Source organism: Aedes albopictus, chromosome 2 (assembly GCF_035046485.1).
Source record: "Aedes albopictus strain Foshan chromosome 2, AalbF5, whole genome shotgun sequence".
NCBI lineage: Eukaryota > Metazoa > Arthropoda > Insecta > Diptera > Culicidae > Aedes > Aedes albopictus.
This window is the reverse complement of record NC_085137.1, coordinates 180950981-180971389: the sequence shown is the minus strand read 5'-3', so window position 1 is coordinate 180971389 and position 20409 is coordinate 180950981. Positions and strand designations below refer to the sequence as shown.

At 43.3% G+C, this 20409-nt stretch overlaps 2 protein-coding genes across 3 annotated transcripts in view; one reads left to right on the top strand and one right to left on the bottom strand.

Moving 5' to 3' along the window:
* Positions 1–1662: 1662 nt before the first annotated feature.
* LOC109409267 (protein phosphatase 1 regulatory subunit 7) lies at positions 1663–9428 on the bottom strand. Of its 2 annotated transcripts, none has more exons than XM_019682687.3 (6): positions 9271–9428; positions 8969–9182; positions 8337–8465; positions 3158–3320; positions 2123–2431; positions 1663–2046 (listed from the first exon to the last, which is right to left on the bottom strand). In XM_019682687.3, the coding sequence occupies exons 1-6, from the start codon at positions 9278–9280 to the stop codon at positions 1873–1875; spliced, it is 999 nt and encodes a 332-aa protein (XP_019538232.3). In that variant the 5' UTR covers positions 9281–9428; the 3' UTR covers positions 1663–1872. The 2 variants fall into 2 exon arrangements, with proteins under 2 accessions (XP_019538232.3, XP_062703735.1); XM_062847751.1 differs by having other exon boundaries at positions 9267–9386.
* Positions 9429–9899: 471 nt separating this feature from the next.
* Positions 9900–20409, top strand: part of LOC109419587 (signal recognition particle 14 kDa protein) — a 17704-nt gene continuing 7194 nt past the window's right edge. The window contains exons 1-2 of the mRNA XM_029859021.2: positions 9900–10131; positions 10214–10286. Coding sequence (XP_029714881.1) covers positions 10108–10131; positions 10214–10286 — 97 coding nt within the window. The 5' untranslated portion in view covers positions 9900–10107. The remainder of the gene's footprint in view (positions 10132–10213; positions 10287–20409) is intronic.

Genomic DNA, 20409 nt, shown 5'->3' with positions numbered 1-20409 from the left:
CTCAAAAATCAAGCCAATCGGTTCAAAATTAACTGAGTTATAACAGCAAGTGCCCAAAATAGGTGCCCCTGCCCAAATGGTCCCAGACCCTAGATGAGAAATTATCGACCAAATCATAATCTATGAACATATCGCTAATGTTCTTTATCATTCTTTCTTTTTCTCGTTTCAGCAACAAAATCGAAACCTCTCTACTATCTCTTCATTTTCAACCTCTTCCCATCCTATTCCCACATCTTCCTATATCCTCTACCCCATCTATTTAATGTATCTGACACTTGTTGGGACTGGTAACGCCAGCGCCTGCCTGTGGAAGATCCCGGTGTGCTAATTCGGTGTAGGACATGTTAACGGGGGAGGCTTAGTAGGTCCACATCTGCCTACAAGCAGATGGGCTGACACTTGTCGGCCTGGGTGTGGATTGAGCAATTACAATTACAATTACAATGTGCTCCAGTTCACTTCGTCGAAGCAGCGGATGGTCTTTCCCGCCGGGGCTACTAGAATCTCAGCGTTGATTGTGAAGGTTACGGACAGGTGGTCCAACGACAGTTCGAAGTGTGTTATCGGCCTTGACATCTGCACCAGGTTGTTGGAGACTTGGTTGGTGATCACCAATTTCCGGGTTAGAAGGCCTCCCTCGCCCAGTAAGAATGCGGGTGGGAATCTCCGGGGTGTGTATGTAGAAGTCCGTGGACTCATACTCTTGGTGCAGGATTCGTCCTGCTTTGTTGGATTTTGTGCAGTATCACATCTTGGGCCGCGCGTTCATATCACCTATGTCGCCCGCGTCGAAGTTTCCAGGTTGGAGTAAGAAATTCCGTTCCTCACCAGAATCGCTACTCCTCACCCACGGGTGGCATCAGAAGAGTCTCGATCCGCTCTCACAATAGTGTAGTTTTGATACATTGAGTTGTTGAGTTGGAGCTAGGTTTCCGTGATCACAGCGATGTCGATTTCGTGGTTCTCAAAGAAGTGGAAAAATTCCTCAACCTTGTTTCAAATAGAACGTGAGTTCCAATTCAAAACCTTGAGTGAGCTAAGATTAGTTATTGTAAACATACTTGATGATGAACTCGCTAACGTCGAGGAATTGCATTGCTTTATATTGGCAATTGAAAGATTGGCGAAAAGCTCATTACCGAGACACATGAACTTCTCAATGGTGAACAAGTTGTTAGACGACCCGGGCTAAGGGTTTCCCTGGACGAATTGAGAATACGAAAGATTCGGTTTCGTGATGCTGCCCAGCAAGTGGCTCAAGTCACCACCTGAGGGCTAGTACAAGCACCGTTGAAACCTTCACTGAGCTATTCCTTGGGTTCAGTCTCGTTCTCCTCTTGGCCTTCAAGAGGTGAACGGTGGCCATTCACCACATTTCACACACTTTAACTCCAGGTGGCAATTTCTAATTCCGCGGCCGAACTGTTGGCATCGAAAGCACTGGACGATGTCGGACTTCTTCTTGGAGTAGCGCCTCCACCAAACGATAACGTTGAACAGCGAGTCTATTTTCTGAAGACGTTTAAAATAAATATTCCGATATTTTTTACTATGTATTTTGAAAAGAAATTTCACTGCATATGTAGAGCTACGCACCATATTCCAGATAATAATGTTCGAACTTATGACTGTCATCGAATGAAAACTTGCAATAATAAGTTAATAGTTCTTGTTAGTTACTATTAGAAGTAATGATATTTCAAATGTTATGACAATTAACGGATCATTATAATGCGTAGTATTTCCTATTAGCTATTTTTTAGTAGTTGTCCAGTTATTAGCGTCGGTTTAAACAGGCCATTTAGATATCTTTCTTGATTTGTTTGCTTCTCAAGAACGCATGTGTTCTACTAAATTTCTTCCATTTTCTTAACGGCACAATGTGGCATCGATCTTGGTCAACCACGGAACGGCAAGCTTCAGTTTGTTACGGTACGTGCTGTCCGACGCGATTGGATTACGCTCCAGATAAACGGTGGCCAATCGTTTGTTAGATGCAAGCACATTCACACAGTTCCAGTCCGCAACAGAGTTGTCGTTCATCTGTGACGGAAGCAAATTTAATCGTTCAAGGAGTTTTTTATATCAATAATAAGAATTTATTAAGATTCACACTCACCCAAAATTCCTCCAAACACTCCAAATGCTCCACGTTCTCGATAGTTTTGATGCGGTTTTTGGCCAGATCCAGCGTGTCCAGCTGCTTATTGTGGTCCAAGTTTTCGATCTTTTCGATACCGTTCTCCGACAGATACAGCTCATTCAGATTGACCAGCTTGTCCAGGTTCTCGATCTTTACGATCCGATTGCTCTGCAAGCTGAGACACTCCAGATTGACCAGGGCGTCCAGGTTTTCGATCTTGGTAATTTTGTTCTTACCCAAGTACAGCTGCGTCAGGTTGGTCAATGTTTCCAAATGTTGGATTTTCTACGAATTGAAAGTTCTAGGTATTATAACTGATAACACAGCGTAACAAAAATTAACTTTTTGTCTGTCTCAAGAGCAAACTTATGTGTCTCCGAAGGATTTTTGGCCGCTGAATCCGAATCCGGGCTCAGATTTGCTCTAACACGTCACAATTTTGAGCTATACCTCAATATATAGGGCAAAATATGCGATTTTGGGCTTTTTTGACTGCAAGCCATTAAGCAAGGAAATATTTTTTTAAGCAATCAAAAGGTTAATTGTTCAATTAACATCTAAATTAACGACTCATGCAAAATATTTCGTTTTACCAAATCGCATTTGATAGTTTTAAGCGATTTATGTTAGGTACGATATTTCCCATACAAGTCATCCTCCAAAAGTTGCATGCAACTTTTCATACTAACATAAAATGCTTAAATCTATCTAATTTGATTAGGTAAAACGAAATATTTTGCATGAGTCGTTAATTTAGATGTTAATTGACCAATTAACCTTTTGATTGCTTAAAAAAATATTTCCTTGCTTAATGGCTTGCAGTCAAAAAAGCCCAAAATCGCATATTTTGCCCTATATATTGAGGTATAGCTCAAAATTGTGACGTGTTAGAGCAAATCTGAGCCCGGATTCGGATTCAGCGGCCCAAAATCCTTCGGAGACAAATAAGTTTGCTCTTGAGACAAAAAAATGTTGCGCTGTGTAAGTGATGAATACGAAACGTTAACTTACCCTTAATTTATTGTCACCTAATTCCAGCATAGTTAAGTTGGTCAAATGTCCGATATTTTCAATAACTGAGATCTTATTTGCACACAAGTACAGTTTGTGTAATTTTACTAAACGATCCAAATTCTCTATTTTATGAATCCGATTGAAGCTAATGTCCAACACCCTAAAAATAATATTGGTTATAATGTGTTTACTCATCAATTTTAGGAAAATTCTTAAAAACTAGTTAGGACAATAAAGCTCCTTGTCCTTAAGAGTAATTGTTGTAGAAAGCTATTAACTACAGCACAGGTGCTTTGGATTTTTGACAAAATCAAAGTATTATTGTATAACTAAAATTGTTGGCCAAATTTCACCGACGAGGGCGGAACAAGGCGGACTTCTCTTGTTTAACCCTTTCCTTCCCACGACTTTGAACGGCTATATCTATGCCAAAAAAGCGTTTCCAAAAAAAGTGGTAGAATAAAAGTTATTGCAAATTGGCTAAATTTTTCGAAATCAATGAAAAAAAATTTGGTTGTAAATCAATATGTTTTTGATTGTTTATCAATAGTTCAACTATTGAAACAAGTAGGTAGTAGTTGGGTTAACCTTATGAGGTTATAATCATATTCTAAAAATTATTGCATCATATTCATCTAATTCCGTTTGTCCGGAGTTCGTCGAAAATCGATGGTGCTCTAGAGCAACCATGGGAAGTAGAGGGTTAAATACCTTAGATGACTTTCAAATTAGTTTGTTTTCCATATACTTTATGTTGATACTATATGATTCAATATTAAGCGACGCAAATTAAGTTTGTATTACGTTAACGCTTTGAAGCCCGAACATTTTCTACGTGTTTCTGTTGTTTTTGTGCTCAACAGCATAAAAAGGGTAGACTATCATGCAGAATATTATTTCTAGACATCATACCCTACTAACAGAAGTAGTTGCATAACAGCTTATGGAGCAAAAGCTTTTGGAAGGCAGCTCTCATAAACTCTTATTCAGCAAAAATGTTAGTTGGGTAGGTCATCCAAACTATTATTATGTTTAAATCCTAAAGTCTACGGGTGTAACGGTAACTTCCTTCAGTATGCAAAGCTACGATTTGTAATCTATCATGTCCAGTAAGTCTTCTGAAAGGTTAATAGACAGTATCAGATCTGTTGGGATATCCTAGTTTGTCCAAACTATTCTTGAGTTTAGGTCCTACAGTATACGGGTGTAATGGTAACTTCTTTCGTTATACAAAGCAACGATTTGTAAATCATCATGTCCAGTAAGTCTTCTGAAAGTTCAATAGACAGTATCAGATAATTCTAAGTCATACAAACTGTTCTTTAGTTTAGCTCCTAAAGTCTACGGGTGTAACGGTAACTTTTTTCATTATACAAAGCTACTATTTGTAATCTATCATGTCCAATAAATCTTCTGAATGTTGAGTGGACATCATAAGACCATCCAAACTATTATAATGTTTAATATCTAGCATCTACAGTAATTGCGTTCTTTAGGGGAATCCGAATTATTTCATAATCGGATTCTCCGCCCAAAAATTAGTCGAAATCCAAAATTTCATAATTTTTGGAGTCCGGGAACTATTTTTAAAATGCATTTAAAGTTTGTATGGGGAAATTTTTTTGTTCGGGTCCAACTGTCACTTTATCGATTGAACTATCATTCTAGCCACGAAAATCAAAACTGTTTTGTTAATTTAACCTTCAAAACAAAGGTATTGGAATTCAATAAAATCACGTTTTACTCAACTAAATGAGCTGTTTCGATTACGCTATAGAAAATAGCAATATTTTATTCATTAAACAACCCAATTTGAAGTTTCTGTTTTGTTGCATAATCTATTATACCCACTGGAGCTCTGGAGAGAGTACAACCAGAGACTACGGCATAACTAAATTATTAAAAAAAATATTGTGTAACATCACTATTTGAAACGAAATCGTCTCATGTCACAATTGTTGTTTTTATCAACTAAATAAGCTCCATAACAGTAAGGAAGCCCAAAATATCCAAAAAATATATAACAACGCTTATTTTTCCTCCAACTACTTTGGTAAGTACAGTGGATTATGTACCACTACTTAACGTAGTGGCAACTGCTATTATCACAAGTGTATACCTGGAGCTTTGGTCTCCGGGGAGTAGTGTTGTTGATCTGGAATATCTCAAAACTATCTTGAAATGACTCATGATATGCCAGGGGAATTACAGATTACAGTTTAAAGTTTATTGTGAGAATAACTACTAACTCCAAGATAGTTTGGCTGACCTGGAACATTCCCATAGTGCTTCTAAATAACATTTGAGATTTCAAGAGCTTCACCGATCTCAGCAGATTAAGCTATGCTATTATTTATGGTGAAAACACATAGTTTTTCTTGTAGATTTGAAGGACTTCATTATAGTACAGTTTGGACGAACCTGAATGTCCCAAAGGTTTGTAATAACCTAGTAGACTTCAGATTACTCCAGTAACTGCGGTTGATTATGCGACGTTACTCAATATAGCAGATACGGCTGTTGTTACGAGTGTAGACCTGAAGTTCTGAACTCGGAGGTAGTTTGGCTGACCTGGAATATCCCTGTAGTGTCTCTAAATGATATTTGAGATTTCAAGAGCTTTGCAGATCCCAACAGATTATGCAATACAGCCAACTTTCGCTCGTTGGTCTACGTTTAGGTGGGCTACGTTTTAACTGGGCGACCGTTAGGTGGGCTATTATAATAGCCCAATTAAAACGAAGGCAAACGACACTTTTTGGCGTGAAACACGATTTGTCGAGGTAGGTAGCCCTGCTTTTCTATTGTTAGAGATCATTTTGACAGCTGAAAACTCAGCCCAGTTAGTGAAAGTCTTTCACTAACTGGGCTAAGAGCTTAGTGCAACGAACGAAAGTTGACTGTACTATTATTTATGGCGAAAACACATAAAGTTATTCTTGTAGATATAAAGGACTTCATTATAGAACAGTTTGGACGATCCTGAATATCCCAAAGGATTGTAATAAGCTAGTAGACTTCATATTACTCCAGTAACTGCGGTTACTCAGTATAACAGATATGGCTCTTGTTACGAGTGTAGACCTGAAGTGCTGAACTCCAAGGTAGTTTGGCTGACCTGGAATATCCCTGTAGTGTAAAGTGACCAGACGTCCCGGATTGTGCGGGACAGTCCCGGATTCAAGCTAGTCGTCCCGTATTGTAAAGTGTCCCGGAAATGTCCCGGATTTCAACAATCGTTATTTCATTTTTTTTTCTTATCAGATATATTTGAATAATCACCCTCATTCTTGTATCCGTTTTCGAACGAATTTTATTCGTTTGAATCCATAGCCCATTTGATTTTGCTGGCGTAAACGGGAATGCTCACGATTTACGTTCGAAAGTGGATTCGATCGAAAACAAGAATGAGGGTGAATATGTCGAACTGTTTCTGTTCTTGTCAAACTTTGAAAAAAATAGTAAAAAATGAAAAAAAGAAATTGTTTGTTCATGTACAACGTGGCTCATTTTTTCTATTTCTTTTAATTTGTTAATTTTAACTGAATGCTAATTCTTCACGCATATTTCTTGGTTCTTGTAAGCTCTCAGCAAGTGCACACCTCTCAGGGAAAATTCTCGAGGGACATTGTTGATTTTTTTTTACTTCACTTGCCACAGTCCCCTCAAAATTTTCTTATGCAAGGTAGTTAGAAATTCCCAAAGGATTTTCCAGGTTTTTAAGGGCGTCTTCGAGAACTCCTCCAGCTTGAAAAGAATTCTCAAGGCTATATTTTTTGGCAGAGATTTTTATGCATTTTTAAAGTTTCTCCAGGATTCCCGTCAACAGTTTCAGGGGATTTTTAGAAATGATTAGGGATTTCTATAGAAGTGACAGTTTTGTCAAAAAAACACTTTCCTAGATTTTCTTCGGAAATTTCTTTGAATGTTTGAACAAGAATTCCCTTGAATTTTTTGGAGATAAATTCCAGGAAAACCAAAAAAAAACATGTTACTTCATTCACAAGAATCTCTAAAATAATAATAATAATAATAATAATAATAATAATAATAATAATAATAATAATAATAATAATAAAAGGATAAACGACTTGGGATCAACATGCACAAATCTCAAAAAGTAAACGTCTGACAACTGACAGTATAATTTTAATTTTGTCCTTGTTCACTTAAAAAACGCTTCAAATAAGAGCTGGCTTTGTTTTTCACGAGATTTGTGTGTTTGAAATCGTGAGTTGGTACGAAAGTCGGCCATGTTGGTATTCTAGCAAGCTTGTTCTTAAAACATCCTTGTAAACTATACAGGGGCTTAATTTTTTAAATATCTTTGTTAATTTTTTGTACACTTTGAATTTATTGTTTCAAATGTATATTCGTTGTTTTCCCTTATAGTATTTGTTTCAATTTGGGGCTTTGTATTGCAGTAATAAATTTGATGAACATGACAATCGAGCTCAGAAAATTTCAGCATTTTACTAAAATTTAACAGTTACTTTATCTTTTATATTTGTTACGCTTGCAACCTGCATTCTGATATTAAGTTTTTTTTTTTGAAAATAGGGTCACTGAACCTTACAATTTGAGTTATGTAAAACTGTGTCCCGCATCAGTGCAAAATATATCTGGTCACTTTACTGTAGTGTCTATAAATGACATTGTAGATGTCAAGAGCTTCATGGATCCCAGTAGGTTATCTGGTTATGCAATGCTATTATTTGTGGCGAAAATACATGAAATTATTTTTGTAGATTTGAAGGACTTTACTATAGGACAGTTTGGAACACCTAGAACATCCCAAAATATAAAACACCTTTCAATATTTTTGACAAAGGTTGAATGAATACATATAAACGTAACCCACATCCAAGTTCAGCTTTTAGATCAACTGGTATGTCAAGTATTTCGTTTTTTTTTCAACTTTCATGGTGTTTAGGATGTTTTAGGTTGTCAATGAAGCCCCAAATACAAATATGCCCATTTTTCCCTTATAGAGAACTCAATTTGCTGCAACTTTGCCGAAGACAGTATTCTGTTTCATCGAATGGGTGAAATTATATACAGCCGTTTCTATGTTGGAGTCATATATGACCCCTTCGGCTCCAAAGGGTTAAGGTGGCCAAATTACCCCGATTTACCCTACTTAGCCAAAAACACGAAAAAGGTAATAGTCACTTACTCAAGGTTAACCAAGTTGTCCAAATTCTCCAGTTTGGTGATTTGATTGTCGTACAGTTCCAATTCCTGCAGCGCGGTCAAGTGATCCATGTTTTCGATTTTCTTGATCAAGTTCCACCGTAGAAACAACCTGTAGGTAGTCGAATGAATATGGGGGCATCCATTTAGTACGTCACGCTAAAAATGAGAATTTTCGACCCCCCCTCCCCCCTTCGTACGGGTTTTTCCTATACTTAATACATTGCTTGTCACATTTCTCAGAACCCCCCTCCTCTCCTCTTCTTGGCGTAACGTCCTCACTGGGACAAAGCCTGCTTCTCAGCTTAGTGTTCTATGAGCACTTCCACAGTTATTAACTGACAGCTTCCTCTGCCAATGACCATTTTGCATGCGTATATCGTGTGGCAGGCACGAAGATACTCTATGCCCAAGGAAGTCAAGGAAATTTCCTTTACGAAAAGATCCTGGACCGACCGGGAATCGAACCCGTCTCCCTCAGCATGGTCATGCTGAATACCCCCGTGCGTTTACCGCCTCGGCTATATGGGCCCCCTCCCCCCTCTAAGCGTGACGTACTTTATGGATGCCCCCTATGATAATTTCCCCTAAATTCACATATTTCATCGTACGTACCTCTCCAGCTTAACCAGCGGTTCTAGACGCTCGATTTTTCCGATCCGACCGTGATTGAGATCCACATCGGTCGCTTCCGGATCGATCGTAATTACGTCCTCCATCTTAACTAGCTGCAAATCCTCCGGTCTGGTTGGTTCTTCCTCGTCCTGGCCATCCTCCTCCGGTGTGTTCGGTCGGTCTTCGACCATTGCAGCGCTAGTTTCGGGCTTGTCTGTAACGTGCCGAGATATAGGAATAGATCATTGTGCGGTGGGCTGGAATGTCATTTTTAGTTGCCGCTTGCAAAATGAAATACTTACTGTCGCTCATTTTTGGTATTTTTTGCGATTTATAATGCTGAATGTAATGAAAAATTCGAGGAATTAAACCGGGATTTCTTTGGCGGACGCTTCACTTGAATGACTTGAATCACTGACTGATGCCGCTTGTTTTTTTTTTACAATAAATAATACGACGAGGGGTGATTCATACACATGAGACTGTCACACAAAAAGGCCAGGTAATAAACGAATTCCACCGGAATAGGGATGCCGTGCAATTAATTATTTTTCTACAATCAAATCAAAAATTAAATTTTATTACATTTGAGCCATTTTACGAAACAACAATTTTATATTGAAATTATTGACGTGTTAGTGCGTGAGTTCCTGTTAAATTTGCATTCATAAATTTGGCTCGTTAACCTTCCGTAACTCGCGCGACTGGCTACCGCACCACGCTTATACTGAGTAGAAAAAGCGAGATTTTTTCAACAAAATACAACAGCGCGATCTCTCGAGGGTTAAATGGACTATTAAAATTTAATAAAAATAAAAAAGCTAGAAAATCCGTTAAAATTTAAATCAAAAAATAAATTTAAAATTTAATCATTCAAGCCCACCGTATTGAGACCGTCCGTCCGGCACCGTCGCCGTCGCCGCGTGCATGACACGTAAACTGAATGCTGTCAAAGCGCTCTGTCAAAATAATACAAAATCGATCTCGCTCGCGGTTCGCGTTTTCCACCGTTTTTCCGTGAAAGTTTCCCATTATTTTCCCAAAAACCACACCGGTGTGGCCCGGGAAAACGTACAGCTCGTTACCGGCAGTATTCGTTTAGGCGCCGCGGACCCGATTCCGGAACCCGACCACGGAAAATGGTTCTGCTTAGCAATGAAGAAGTGAGTATACCAACCTGTCGGTCGGAGCTTTTCTCTTGTGTGACGAAAAGAATTTCTTTTTTTTCGCTTTCTTTGGTTTCAGTTCTTGTCAAGTCTCACACTGCTTGCACGATCGGCCCGGAGCGATTCCTCCTTCACAGTGACCATCAAACGATGTAAGTTCCGAAGGGGTATTATAGGGCGTAGTCAACAGGTACACAAATGGGATCAACTGTCTGGACAAATGGGAAACATACATTTTATTGATCAAACATTACTGAAATAAGATGTAATCTCTACAATTCCCAGTACAATACCGTGTGTTATTCTTGAATTTGGCTACGGGCTTTGGATGCATAGGTATTGTTCATATCATAGGATTGTGCTACTTTTCGCCGAATGTCGTTTCGCTGAAAGCCGTTTTCCTAAAAATGGTATACATTTCATTTTTGTTCGAAGTGATCTTTTACTACACGACGTTCATGATCCTAGGAATTAGATTGTTTAAAGAACAATCCGATCTTCAGCTTCAACCCACCGTGACCAATTCTAGGAGTTTTAAGAAAGGCACCAAACGTTCTAGAGTTTTAAGAAAGGCACCAAATCTTCTGGATTCAAAGCCCAAGATGAACGAGACTTTCCTTCGCTCCCGGGAACATAAAAAAATCCCAGATGGTTCATTTTTTTCGTCTTCTCAGCCAGTTTCCGACTTAGTGATGAGCGTTGTCACAGGACTTCTTCCTTGTGTGTGTGTCACCTCCTTGGCTTCTAAAATGCCCCTCCTTGCGACAATCGTATCTTTTGATGGATAATTTATCCACCGAGGTCGAAAATGTGATTTCTGTTCAACACTGGAACTGTCGTAGTATTGTACCGAAATTAGATGCTGTGGGGTTTCGGTGTATTCGGGTTTGTGGGTAATTAAATAAAATCAACTAGGATTCTCTGCTTGACTTCTATATTGAGATTCTTAACAGAACTTCAGCTCCTATCGATCTATCGATGAGTGCTTCTTTCGATGACAACTCTCGTCTTCCAAGTCAAGTACCTCCTCGAGACCTACTACGATCGCTCCAGATATCACCACATCTCCCTTCCTTTAGGGTGATTGATCGGTTGAAAGCTGTGCAACGTAGTCTTTATATCGCACAGGTTTTTGCATCGGTCTGGATGGCCTTTGTAATGTCGACGTAGGTTGAGGTTCCGATATTCCCGCTGTATTTGATTCTCCCTCCGCATTGTCCAGCTTCTTCACGTGGGCTATGTTGCGCTCGTATGTGTTACCTGAAATAGGATCTATCACCTTAACGCAGTTCCCCCTAAGCATGATTAAAAGGCTTCGTGATAGAGTGTGGTGGCCCAACATGGATAAGGAGGCAAGAAAAGCCGTTAAGGAATGTGAAGGTTGCCGTCTGGTGGGTCGTCCTTCAGTTCCAGAGCCTATGACGCGTCGCTTAATGCCAAGTGAACCGTGGATCGACATAGTGGAGCGACAAAATAGTTCTCTTCTCAAATGCCTCAAAATCAGCCATGCTCTCAATCGAGATTGGAGGGTAGATCTTTCGCAGTATTTAATAATGTACAATACTACACCCCACTCGACGACAGGAAAAACCCCAACCGAGTTGCTCAGTGGAAAAACTATTCGTTCAAAAATTCCATCAATTAATGATCTACAAACTGCGACCGTTGTCCCACATGCCGGATGACATGGCTTCCTTCACTAATTGTAATTCGAAATCGGAATCAATAGCGGTTTTAATCTCAGACACATCGATCGCAATGTATAGTCGGACGTCCGTTAGGTCTATCTCCTCTTCTTCCTCAGACATGGATAGTCTTGATAGAGGATCGGCAATATTTTCCTTACCGGGTTTGTATACGACTCGAAATTTGAACGGTTGCAAACGGAGTACCCAGCGTTCGATACGTCCTGATGGTTGTGATGTTGGTTTGAAAATCATGGTCAAAGGTCGGTGGTCAGTTTCTAATTCAAACTCACGCCCCAGAAGATACAGTTTGAATTTTTCGATACTCCATACGATCGCAAGCGCTTCCTTCTCCGTTTGGCATTGTCGTTGTTCTGTTGGGGAGAGGGACTTACTTGCATATGAAATCACCACCGGCTCGTTACAGGAATCATCGTTGAACTGCACCAGAACTGCCCCCAAGCCTACTGGAGATGCGTCCGCGATTACTCTTGTTCGCTTAGAATTGTCGAAGAAGCCTAATACGGGGACATCACATAGTGCATTTTTAAGTGCATTGAAGGCGCTCTCATGGTGTGACATCCATATGACTTTTGCATCGCCCCTGGTCATTAGCTGTCGTAGTTCGTAGGTTTTGGTGGCTAAGTCTGGAATGAGTCGACCCACGTAGCCGACTAGGCCCAAAAAGCTCCGGATTTCTTCAGCATTCTTTGGCGTCCTGAACTGTTGAATGGCCTTTATTTTCTCCTCATTCGGTGTAATGCCATCTTGGGAGACATTATGACCTAGAAACTTGGTTTCGGTGGTTTTAAACTGACATTTATTCTGGTTCAAAACGACGTTGTGCTCCTCCAGCTTATCGAGCACTGCCTTTAGCGCCTGATCGTGCTCTTCCTCCGTTCTGGCAGCAATGATTATGTCGTCCTGATAGTTGTGGGCCAAAGGGCAATCGCATAACAGTTGCTCGATAATCCGCTGAAAGTGCTCAGATGCACTGCATATCCCAAACATCAGCCTGGTGTACCGAAACATTCCCATATGCGTGATGAATGTTGTTATGTACCGACTTGACTCATCGAGCTCGACTTGGTGGTATGCTTGGTGGTATGCGTCCTTGATATCGAGTTTTGAAAACCACTTGCAACCGTTGAATCTGGCAAAATATGTGCTTAAAACAACTGAATAGATTTAAACGAACTCTTACCTAGTGAGTAAATCATCGAGGGTGGGAATCATATGGTATTCCCTTCTAATCGCAGTGTTAGCCCTCCGCATGTCTACACATAGACGGACGTCTCCGTTATCTTTTATTACCACCACCATAGGGGACACCCATGGGCTCGGTTCGTTGACCTTCTCGATTATCCCCAGCTTCTGAAGTTTGCTCAGTTGCTCCTCAACTTGTTGTTGGAGAGCGATGGGTACCCGTCGAACGCGTTGAGCTACTGGTGTTACTTGATCATCAATATCAATGCGTAACTTTACGCCTGTAAGAAATGATTAACATCATATACCATATTTAAATTATGATTTCATTCAATAACAACATTAACCTTTAATTGTTGGGAATTTTCCCACATTTTCAGTAAGATGTTGAATGCAACCTGAATTGATTACACTCGGTAGACCTATCAAGAGCACACCAAGCTGTTTTGCCGTTTCTCGACCCAACAGATTCTGTTTCCCCTCCTTCACAACGAAGAAGCAAGCGTCAATGAGTTTGCAGGTTGAGGTATCAACGACTGTGATCCTGGCGTTGAAGGTGCACGCGATGTTTAATTGACCATTCTGCGCATAGGCTGACAGGCTCTTGGCCGAGGGTCTGATAACTGCTTCCCTGTTCTTCAGATAAACCCACGTTGCTTCATCGATAATATTGTATCTCGACCCGGAATCTATCATCATTTCAATCAAAACGTTGCCAACTTTGCACCACACCAGTTCGTCATGTAGGAGATGACGACGTGAGGCGCAGCATGCCATGAATAATTTGAATTGAAACGTGTCACCATGGTAACGCGCATGGTGCGCATAGCATTAAGATAGAGAAATAAATTTTCACTTTCAAGTTGTAGCTCATAGAACACACACGTGTTTTATTTCGCTGTCCGATCTACGGCCACTCCATTCCAATAGGTTATGGGCCATTCGGAAGTTCCACTAGTAAAAGTTTTCTTTTTCGGTCGCGAGTAAAGTACCGGAAAACCGGATAGTTTTGTTCGAGGACACGCCGCAATTGGATTTGCCGGTCACCGACGAAATGGAGAAATTCAGCATGGAGAGACTCGGAAGCGACAACTACGAGAGCTGGAGTTTTCAGCTGAAAAGCCTGCTGATGCGCGAGGAATTATGGAGGTACGTTACCAACGACGCACCAGAACCGGTCACGGAAGCGTGGACAAACGGAGACGCCAAGACGCAGGGGACGATTTCGCTGTTCGTCGGAATCACGCAGCAGTCTTTGATCCGTAAGTGCACCACGGCCAAGCAAATCTGGGAGACGCTGAGGGACCACCACCAGAAAACCTCGCTCACATCGAAGGTTTCGATTTTGAAGCGGATTTGTAACCTCACATATTCGGACGGCGACGACATGGAACGCCATTTGCACGAGATGGAGGATTTGTTCCAACGGTTGGCGAATGCCGGGCTGGAATTGGGAGCCACCCTGACGGTTGTGCTCATTCTGCGAAGCCTGCCGGCATCATTCGAAACGCTGACGACCGCATTGGAGAGCCGCCCCGAAGACGAGCTGACGATGGACATAGTGAAAAGGAAGCTGCTGGATGAAGCCCTCAAGCGAAGCGAGAGATCCGGCCGAGGTGAGTCCATTTTGCGCGTCGAAGCCAAATCCATCGTGTGCCACCATTGCAAGCAACCCGGGCACGTGAAGAAAAATTGCCCCACGCTTGGACGAAAAACCGACCCGAAGCAGAAGGACGTCGCTAGGCAACCAAAACCGAAGGCTCGCGTTGCCCAGGGCAACGACGTGGTAGTGATGACGCCGTTCGCGTTCGCTACGCACTCAACGCCTACTGCGATGAAACCAACGAACTGGATCGTCGACTCGGGAGCATCGAGTCACATGTGCACTGCCGGTGGACGCATAAATGTCCCATGTGTAAAAACAGACAATCGAGAAAATCGCGTCCAAAGTTCGAAAAAAGTAAATTGTCTCAACTATGAAGTATAAGTGCTGAATCGTGTTCTAACATCAACTAATTTTTAATTTGAGCACTATTTTTTGTTTTAGAACGATTTTATAGTTCCATATGATTTCTAATGAAACGTGACGCTTATGCGTCCACTTTTAAGAATGTTACAAATCGGCCATGCATTTTTTCAACAATTTTCGGAACAAACTACCTATTTTTATTTCCCGATATGGTAGTACCCCACAATATATGGTCATGGGCTGCAAAAACTCAATATTGCCAAAAATGCACATGGGACAATTATGCTTCCACCGGCAGTGCAGTGACGAAGCGTTCTTCAACCAACTGAAGCCAATCTCGGGAATGTCCGTTGCACTCGCCGACGGCCGCGTGGCCGATGTCGCCGGAAAAGGAACCGGCAATCTCTTCTGCAAGGACGATAAAGGTAAGAAACAAGAAATTATCTTATCAGATGTGCTCCTCGTTCCAGAGTTAGATGCGAATCTCATCTCTGTGGGACAACTGACCGACAAGGGTGCGTTGGTCACGTTCGACGCTAGCAAGTGCGTCATTCAACACAACGGTAGCGTGGCGGGAGTAGCGGCCAAGGGTGGTGGGCTGTACCACCTCAATGTATGCAGTCACGATTCGAAGGCCGCCGCCACCAATCATACGAAAAACTGCTTGCACGACTGGCACCGCAAGCTTGGGCACCGTGACATCGAAGCGATTCAACGGCTGGTACGCGAGGGGCTCGCGACTGGCGTTTGCGTGCGCGATTGTGGTGTCAACGCCGCATGTGAATGCTGTTTAGAAGGCAAACTGGCGAGACTTCCGTTCCCGAAGCAATCTGGTCCGCAATCCACCAAGGTGCTTGATTTGATTCACACCGACATCTGCGGCCCGATGAACACCGTGACGCCAGGAGGAGCTCGATACTTCATGACGATGATCGACGACCACAGTCGGTTCACGGTGGTGTACTTTCTCAAGCGCAAGTCCGACGCCATCGAGATAATCGAAGATTATGCGGAAATGGTGCACAATCGTTTCGGCCGATACCCAACAGTCATCAGGTCCGACCAAGGAGGGGAGTATAAGTCCAAACGCCTTGGACGATTCTACCGCTCAAAAGGGATCTCGCCACAATTCACGACCGCCTACACGCCGCAGCAAAACGGCGTCGCAGAGCGGAAAAACCGAACGTTGGTGGAGATGGGACGCTGTATGCTGCTGGACAGTGAGATGGGATACCGTTACTGGGCCGAGGCGGTCAACACCGCTGCCCATCTGCAAAACATGCTGCCAACGAGATCGACCGAAGTGACACCATACGAGGCGTGGTACGGCAAGAAGCCGGACCTCAACCATTTGCACGTTTTCGGCACCCAAGCGTACGTGCATATTCCGTCGGAGAAAAGGTCGAAACTGCAACCAAAGGCTGTGAAGATGACGCTGGTGGGGTACTCCGACTACCACAAAGCATATCGCTTTATCGATCCATCTAACGACAAGGTGGTGATCAGCCGAGACGCACGTTTTCTGGAGGGAGAGAAGCCACCAAAGCATTCGATCAAACCAACCGATGTCATCGAGATCGAATCGCCGCTTCCGCGTGGCAGCCAGTCCGTCACCGAACCAGACCATCAAGCCGATGATGTCGATGTGGATTCGGATGCGGAATATGAATCTGGTGAAGAATCTTTCCACGAAGAGCCAGTTGTGCCACCCACTCCGGTGCGCATATCGGAACGCACCACGAAGGGAATCCCACCTGCTCGGTTCCGAGAGACAAGTAGTCTGGCGCACAATCTTCCACCTGAGCCAAGAGCGTACGACGAAGCAATCAACGGTCCCGAAAGTGCGCTGTGGAAGGCAGCAATTGAGGAGGAGCTCCAATCGCTCCGTGCAAACCGCACGTGGGAGCTGACAGACCTCCCAGCCGGTCGGAAAGCGATCGGATCCAAATGGATATTCAAGCGCAAGCAGGACGAACACGGCGACGTTGTGCGGTATAAGGCTCGGCTGGTGGCGCAGGGGTTCACCCAGAAGTACGGCACCGATTTCGACGAGGTCTTCGCCCCGGTGGTCAAGCAGGTCACATTTCGAGTTCTGCTGTCGGTCGCTAGCCAGAAGAAGATGATCGTCAAACACGCCGACGTGAAGACGGCGTACCTGCACGGTGTTCTCGGGGAAACCGTGTACATGCGTATGCCGCCGGGTGTAACCACGAGGGACGATGGCAAGGTGTGTTTGCTACGCAAAAGTCTGTACGGGCTGAAACAATCCGCCCGCGTATGGAATCAGACGTTCGATGCCGTCCTAAAGCAGATGGGTTTCGAGCAGTCCAAAAATGATTCGTGCCTCTACGTCCGCCGATCCGGGAAGAAGTGCACCTACTTGGTGGTGTACGTAGACGATCTGGTGATAGCCTGTGAAGAAGAAGCAGAATATGAGCAGATCATTCGAGAGCTGAACCAACATTTTCAAGTGACGTCGCTGGGAGACATCAAGCATTTCCTGGGCATCGAGGTGAACCGATCCAACAACGGAGTGAGCTTGAACCAGGCAACGTACATCCGAAAGTTGTTGGACCGTTTCGGAATGTCGGAAGCAAAGCCATCGAAGTTTCCTCTTGATCCCGGCCACACCCAATCAAAGGAGGAGAATGACGCTGACAAACTGCCGAACAATCATCAATACGCCAGCTTGATTGGTGGTTTATTGTACGTGGCCGTGAACACGCGTCCGGACATAGCAGCCGCTGTGTCCATACTGGGAAGGAAGACCAGTTGCCCAACTCAAGCAGACTGGCTGGAAGCAAAAAGGGTGTTACGATACCTGAAGCACACACTGCACGACGAGTTGGTTCTCGGCGTAGATGGATCACCACTGAAGGTCTTCGTCGACGCCGATTGGGCAGGTGACTCGAGTGATCGGAAGTCAACATCCGGTTACCTGTTCCGTTTCGCTGGTGGGTCGATCAGCTGGAGCTCGAAGAAGCAAACTTGCGTCACACTGAGCAGCACAGAAGCGGAATACGTGGCGCTTGCGGAGTGCCTCCAAGAGTTCCGCTGGGTCCGTCGAATCTTGGATGATTTCGACGTCAAGCTGTCCTCGCCGGTGGTCGTTTTCGAGGATAACCAAGGGGTGATCAAGCAGTCGAATTCGCCCACCATTAGCCGCCGTTCGAAGCACATCGAGACGAAATTTCACTTCGTTCGAGATCTGCTGCAGAATGGGGAAATCGACATCCGCTACTGTCCGACTGATGCGATGGTTGCGGATATGATGACGAAGCCGTTGCAGTCCGTCAAACTGAAGGATTCCTTTTCGGCCAATATCGGAACATGCACAGTTTCCGTGAAGCTGCTGGAGTCCTTCCGTCGAGGAGGAGTGTAGGAGATGACGACGTGAGGCGCAGCATGCCATGAATAATTTGAATTGAAACGTGTCACCATGGTAACGCGCATGGTGCGCATAGCATTAGGTTATTCGAAATAAATTTTCACTTTCAAGTTGTAGCTCATAGAACACACACGTGTTTTATTTCGCTGTCCGATCTACGGCCACTCCATTCCAATACGTCATGATTGTCACTTATCGCATATATGAAAGACTCACATCTCGTTTCGGGATCAGCTGCTTCATCAGGCTTAACTTCGTTCACGGCGTTCACTCGTTGTTTCTTGATCGGTTCGGGATGTCGTGATGAATTTTCCGTGTCAAATTTGCGTTTGCCGACTGGTGTCAGACACATTCTAGCGAAATGTCCGATGATGTTGCAATTACGGCATTGGACGTGCTTAGCTGGGCATTCGTTGGGCTTGTGTGACTTTCCGCATCTAAAACATTCTCCTCGGCGGTACTCCGGCGCATGGAATTTCTTGACTCCGTGGTATCCTGATTCACCGGATGCGCTGGCCTTGTTACCCCTACGATAGTCTGGAACGCTTGAGATTTTATAAACGGGAGTACCAGTGTTGCGATGTGTCTCGATCGTATTTCTTGGGTTATTTCCAGATTGTCCCAGCTCGCGAACTTGCTGCTGAACGGATAGGTGTGAGTTTACGAGTTTCGTCAATTCATCCAAATTGATGGTCGATTTTGTTGCGAAGTAGGCGTCCGAACCGGAAGATAATCACAGTAGTCTGTATGTTACATTGAAAATAAATTTTGTTCATTCCTTCCTACACTGTCAAACCAAACGGTAGTTATACTTTCTACGGCAGTTTCCCATTAGATTTTTCCAAGATTTTCCGGCGGAGGTCGGGAGGGGCCAGCATCACGATTTTGTCAACGACAGCTGCTTCTTTGCTGTCTTACTCAGTCGCACCGAACTGGCACTTGGAGGCTTGAGTTTTTGCCCGTAGAAGAAATTTATCCAGTGTTTCATCTTGCTGTGGACTCAGGGACCAGAAGGAGTACCTTTCGAACGTATCGTGTCTCTTGGGAGCGAAGTATTCATCCAGCTTCTTGATTGTAGTTTCCAAGTCATCTCCAGCGTCACCAGAACATCCGGGTAGGCCTTCATACACCTTTTGTAGCTGCCGGCCTCCAACAGCCAGAAAGATGTCCTTAAGCTTCTTCTTTTTCTTCTTTCCGATAGCGTTGGCAACGTATTCAAATTGTCTCTTATAGTCATACCACTTCTGTCTAATCTCAGACAGAGGAATGGAGTCGCACTCAAAAGGCGGGATCTTCAGCAATTGGTCCTCCATTGATTACGCCTGGAATGTACGTAATAACGATTTGTTTAGTGAATTTGTTTCCACACAGTCTTTAATTTCCGTTGTTATTTCTGGAACAACACGGTATTGGCATTGAATCATTCAAGTATTTTGTTATATTTGTTTTTATTAACAATTTACAATGGGATGTTTTTGCCGTATCCGAAACATAGCTGACACCCGATGTAACCTTATCTTTTTTTCCGATTTTAACATCATCCGTCTTGATCGGTCCGACACGTAAGGAGGGGTGCTTTTAGGGCAGCACTCATTTTACAGAGTCGATTTTCATCCGATGACAGGCATTGGAGCAGTCGCATGTGAGGTGATTATCCGAGATAAAACCCTCAGTGTTGCCTCCACATATCTTTCAACGAGAACTGCGATATCTTGCCAGGATCTCGCCCACATCTATCCGTTATGCCTGAGCCGTGGCTGTTCATTGGATGATTTCAACTCCCATGGTTCAGGCTGGGGGGAACTGTACGATGACAGCCGTTCAACTTTGATATATGACCTCTACGACGACTTTAACATGACAATTTTAAACACCGGAGAAGTTACGCGAGTGGCGCCTCTCAATCTGTTCGAGCTCAATACCGCTGGAGTGCACATGGAGGGTTATCCAGGATCCTCATGGTAGTGATCACCTTCCGATCGTTGTTTCTCTTTCCAATGGAGCATCTATCGACATTTCCTACGACC

Excerpts from the sequence above, each read along its gene's own strand:
- LOC109409267 (XM_019682687.3), bottom strand. Across the intron at positions 8,466-8,968 it reads CCGCTGGTTAAGCTGGAGAG|GTTGTTTCTACGGTGGAACT; the intron begins GTACGTACGATG and ends GACTACCTACAG. Across the intron at positions 3,321-8,336 it reads GACAACTTGGTTAACCTTGA|GGTGTTGGACATTAGCTTCA; the intron begins GTAAGTGACTAT and ends TATTATTTTTAG.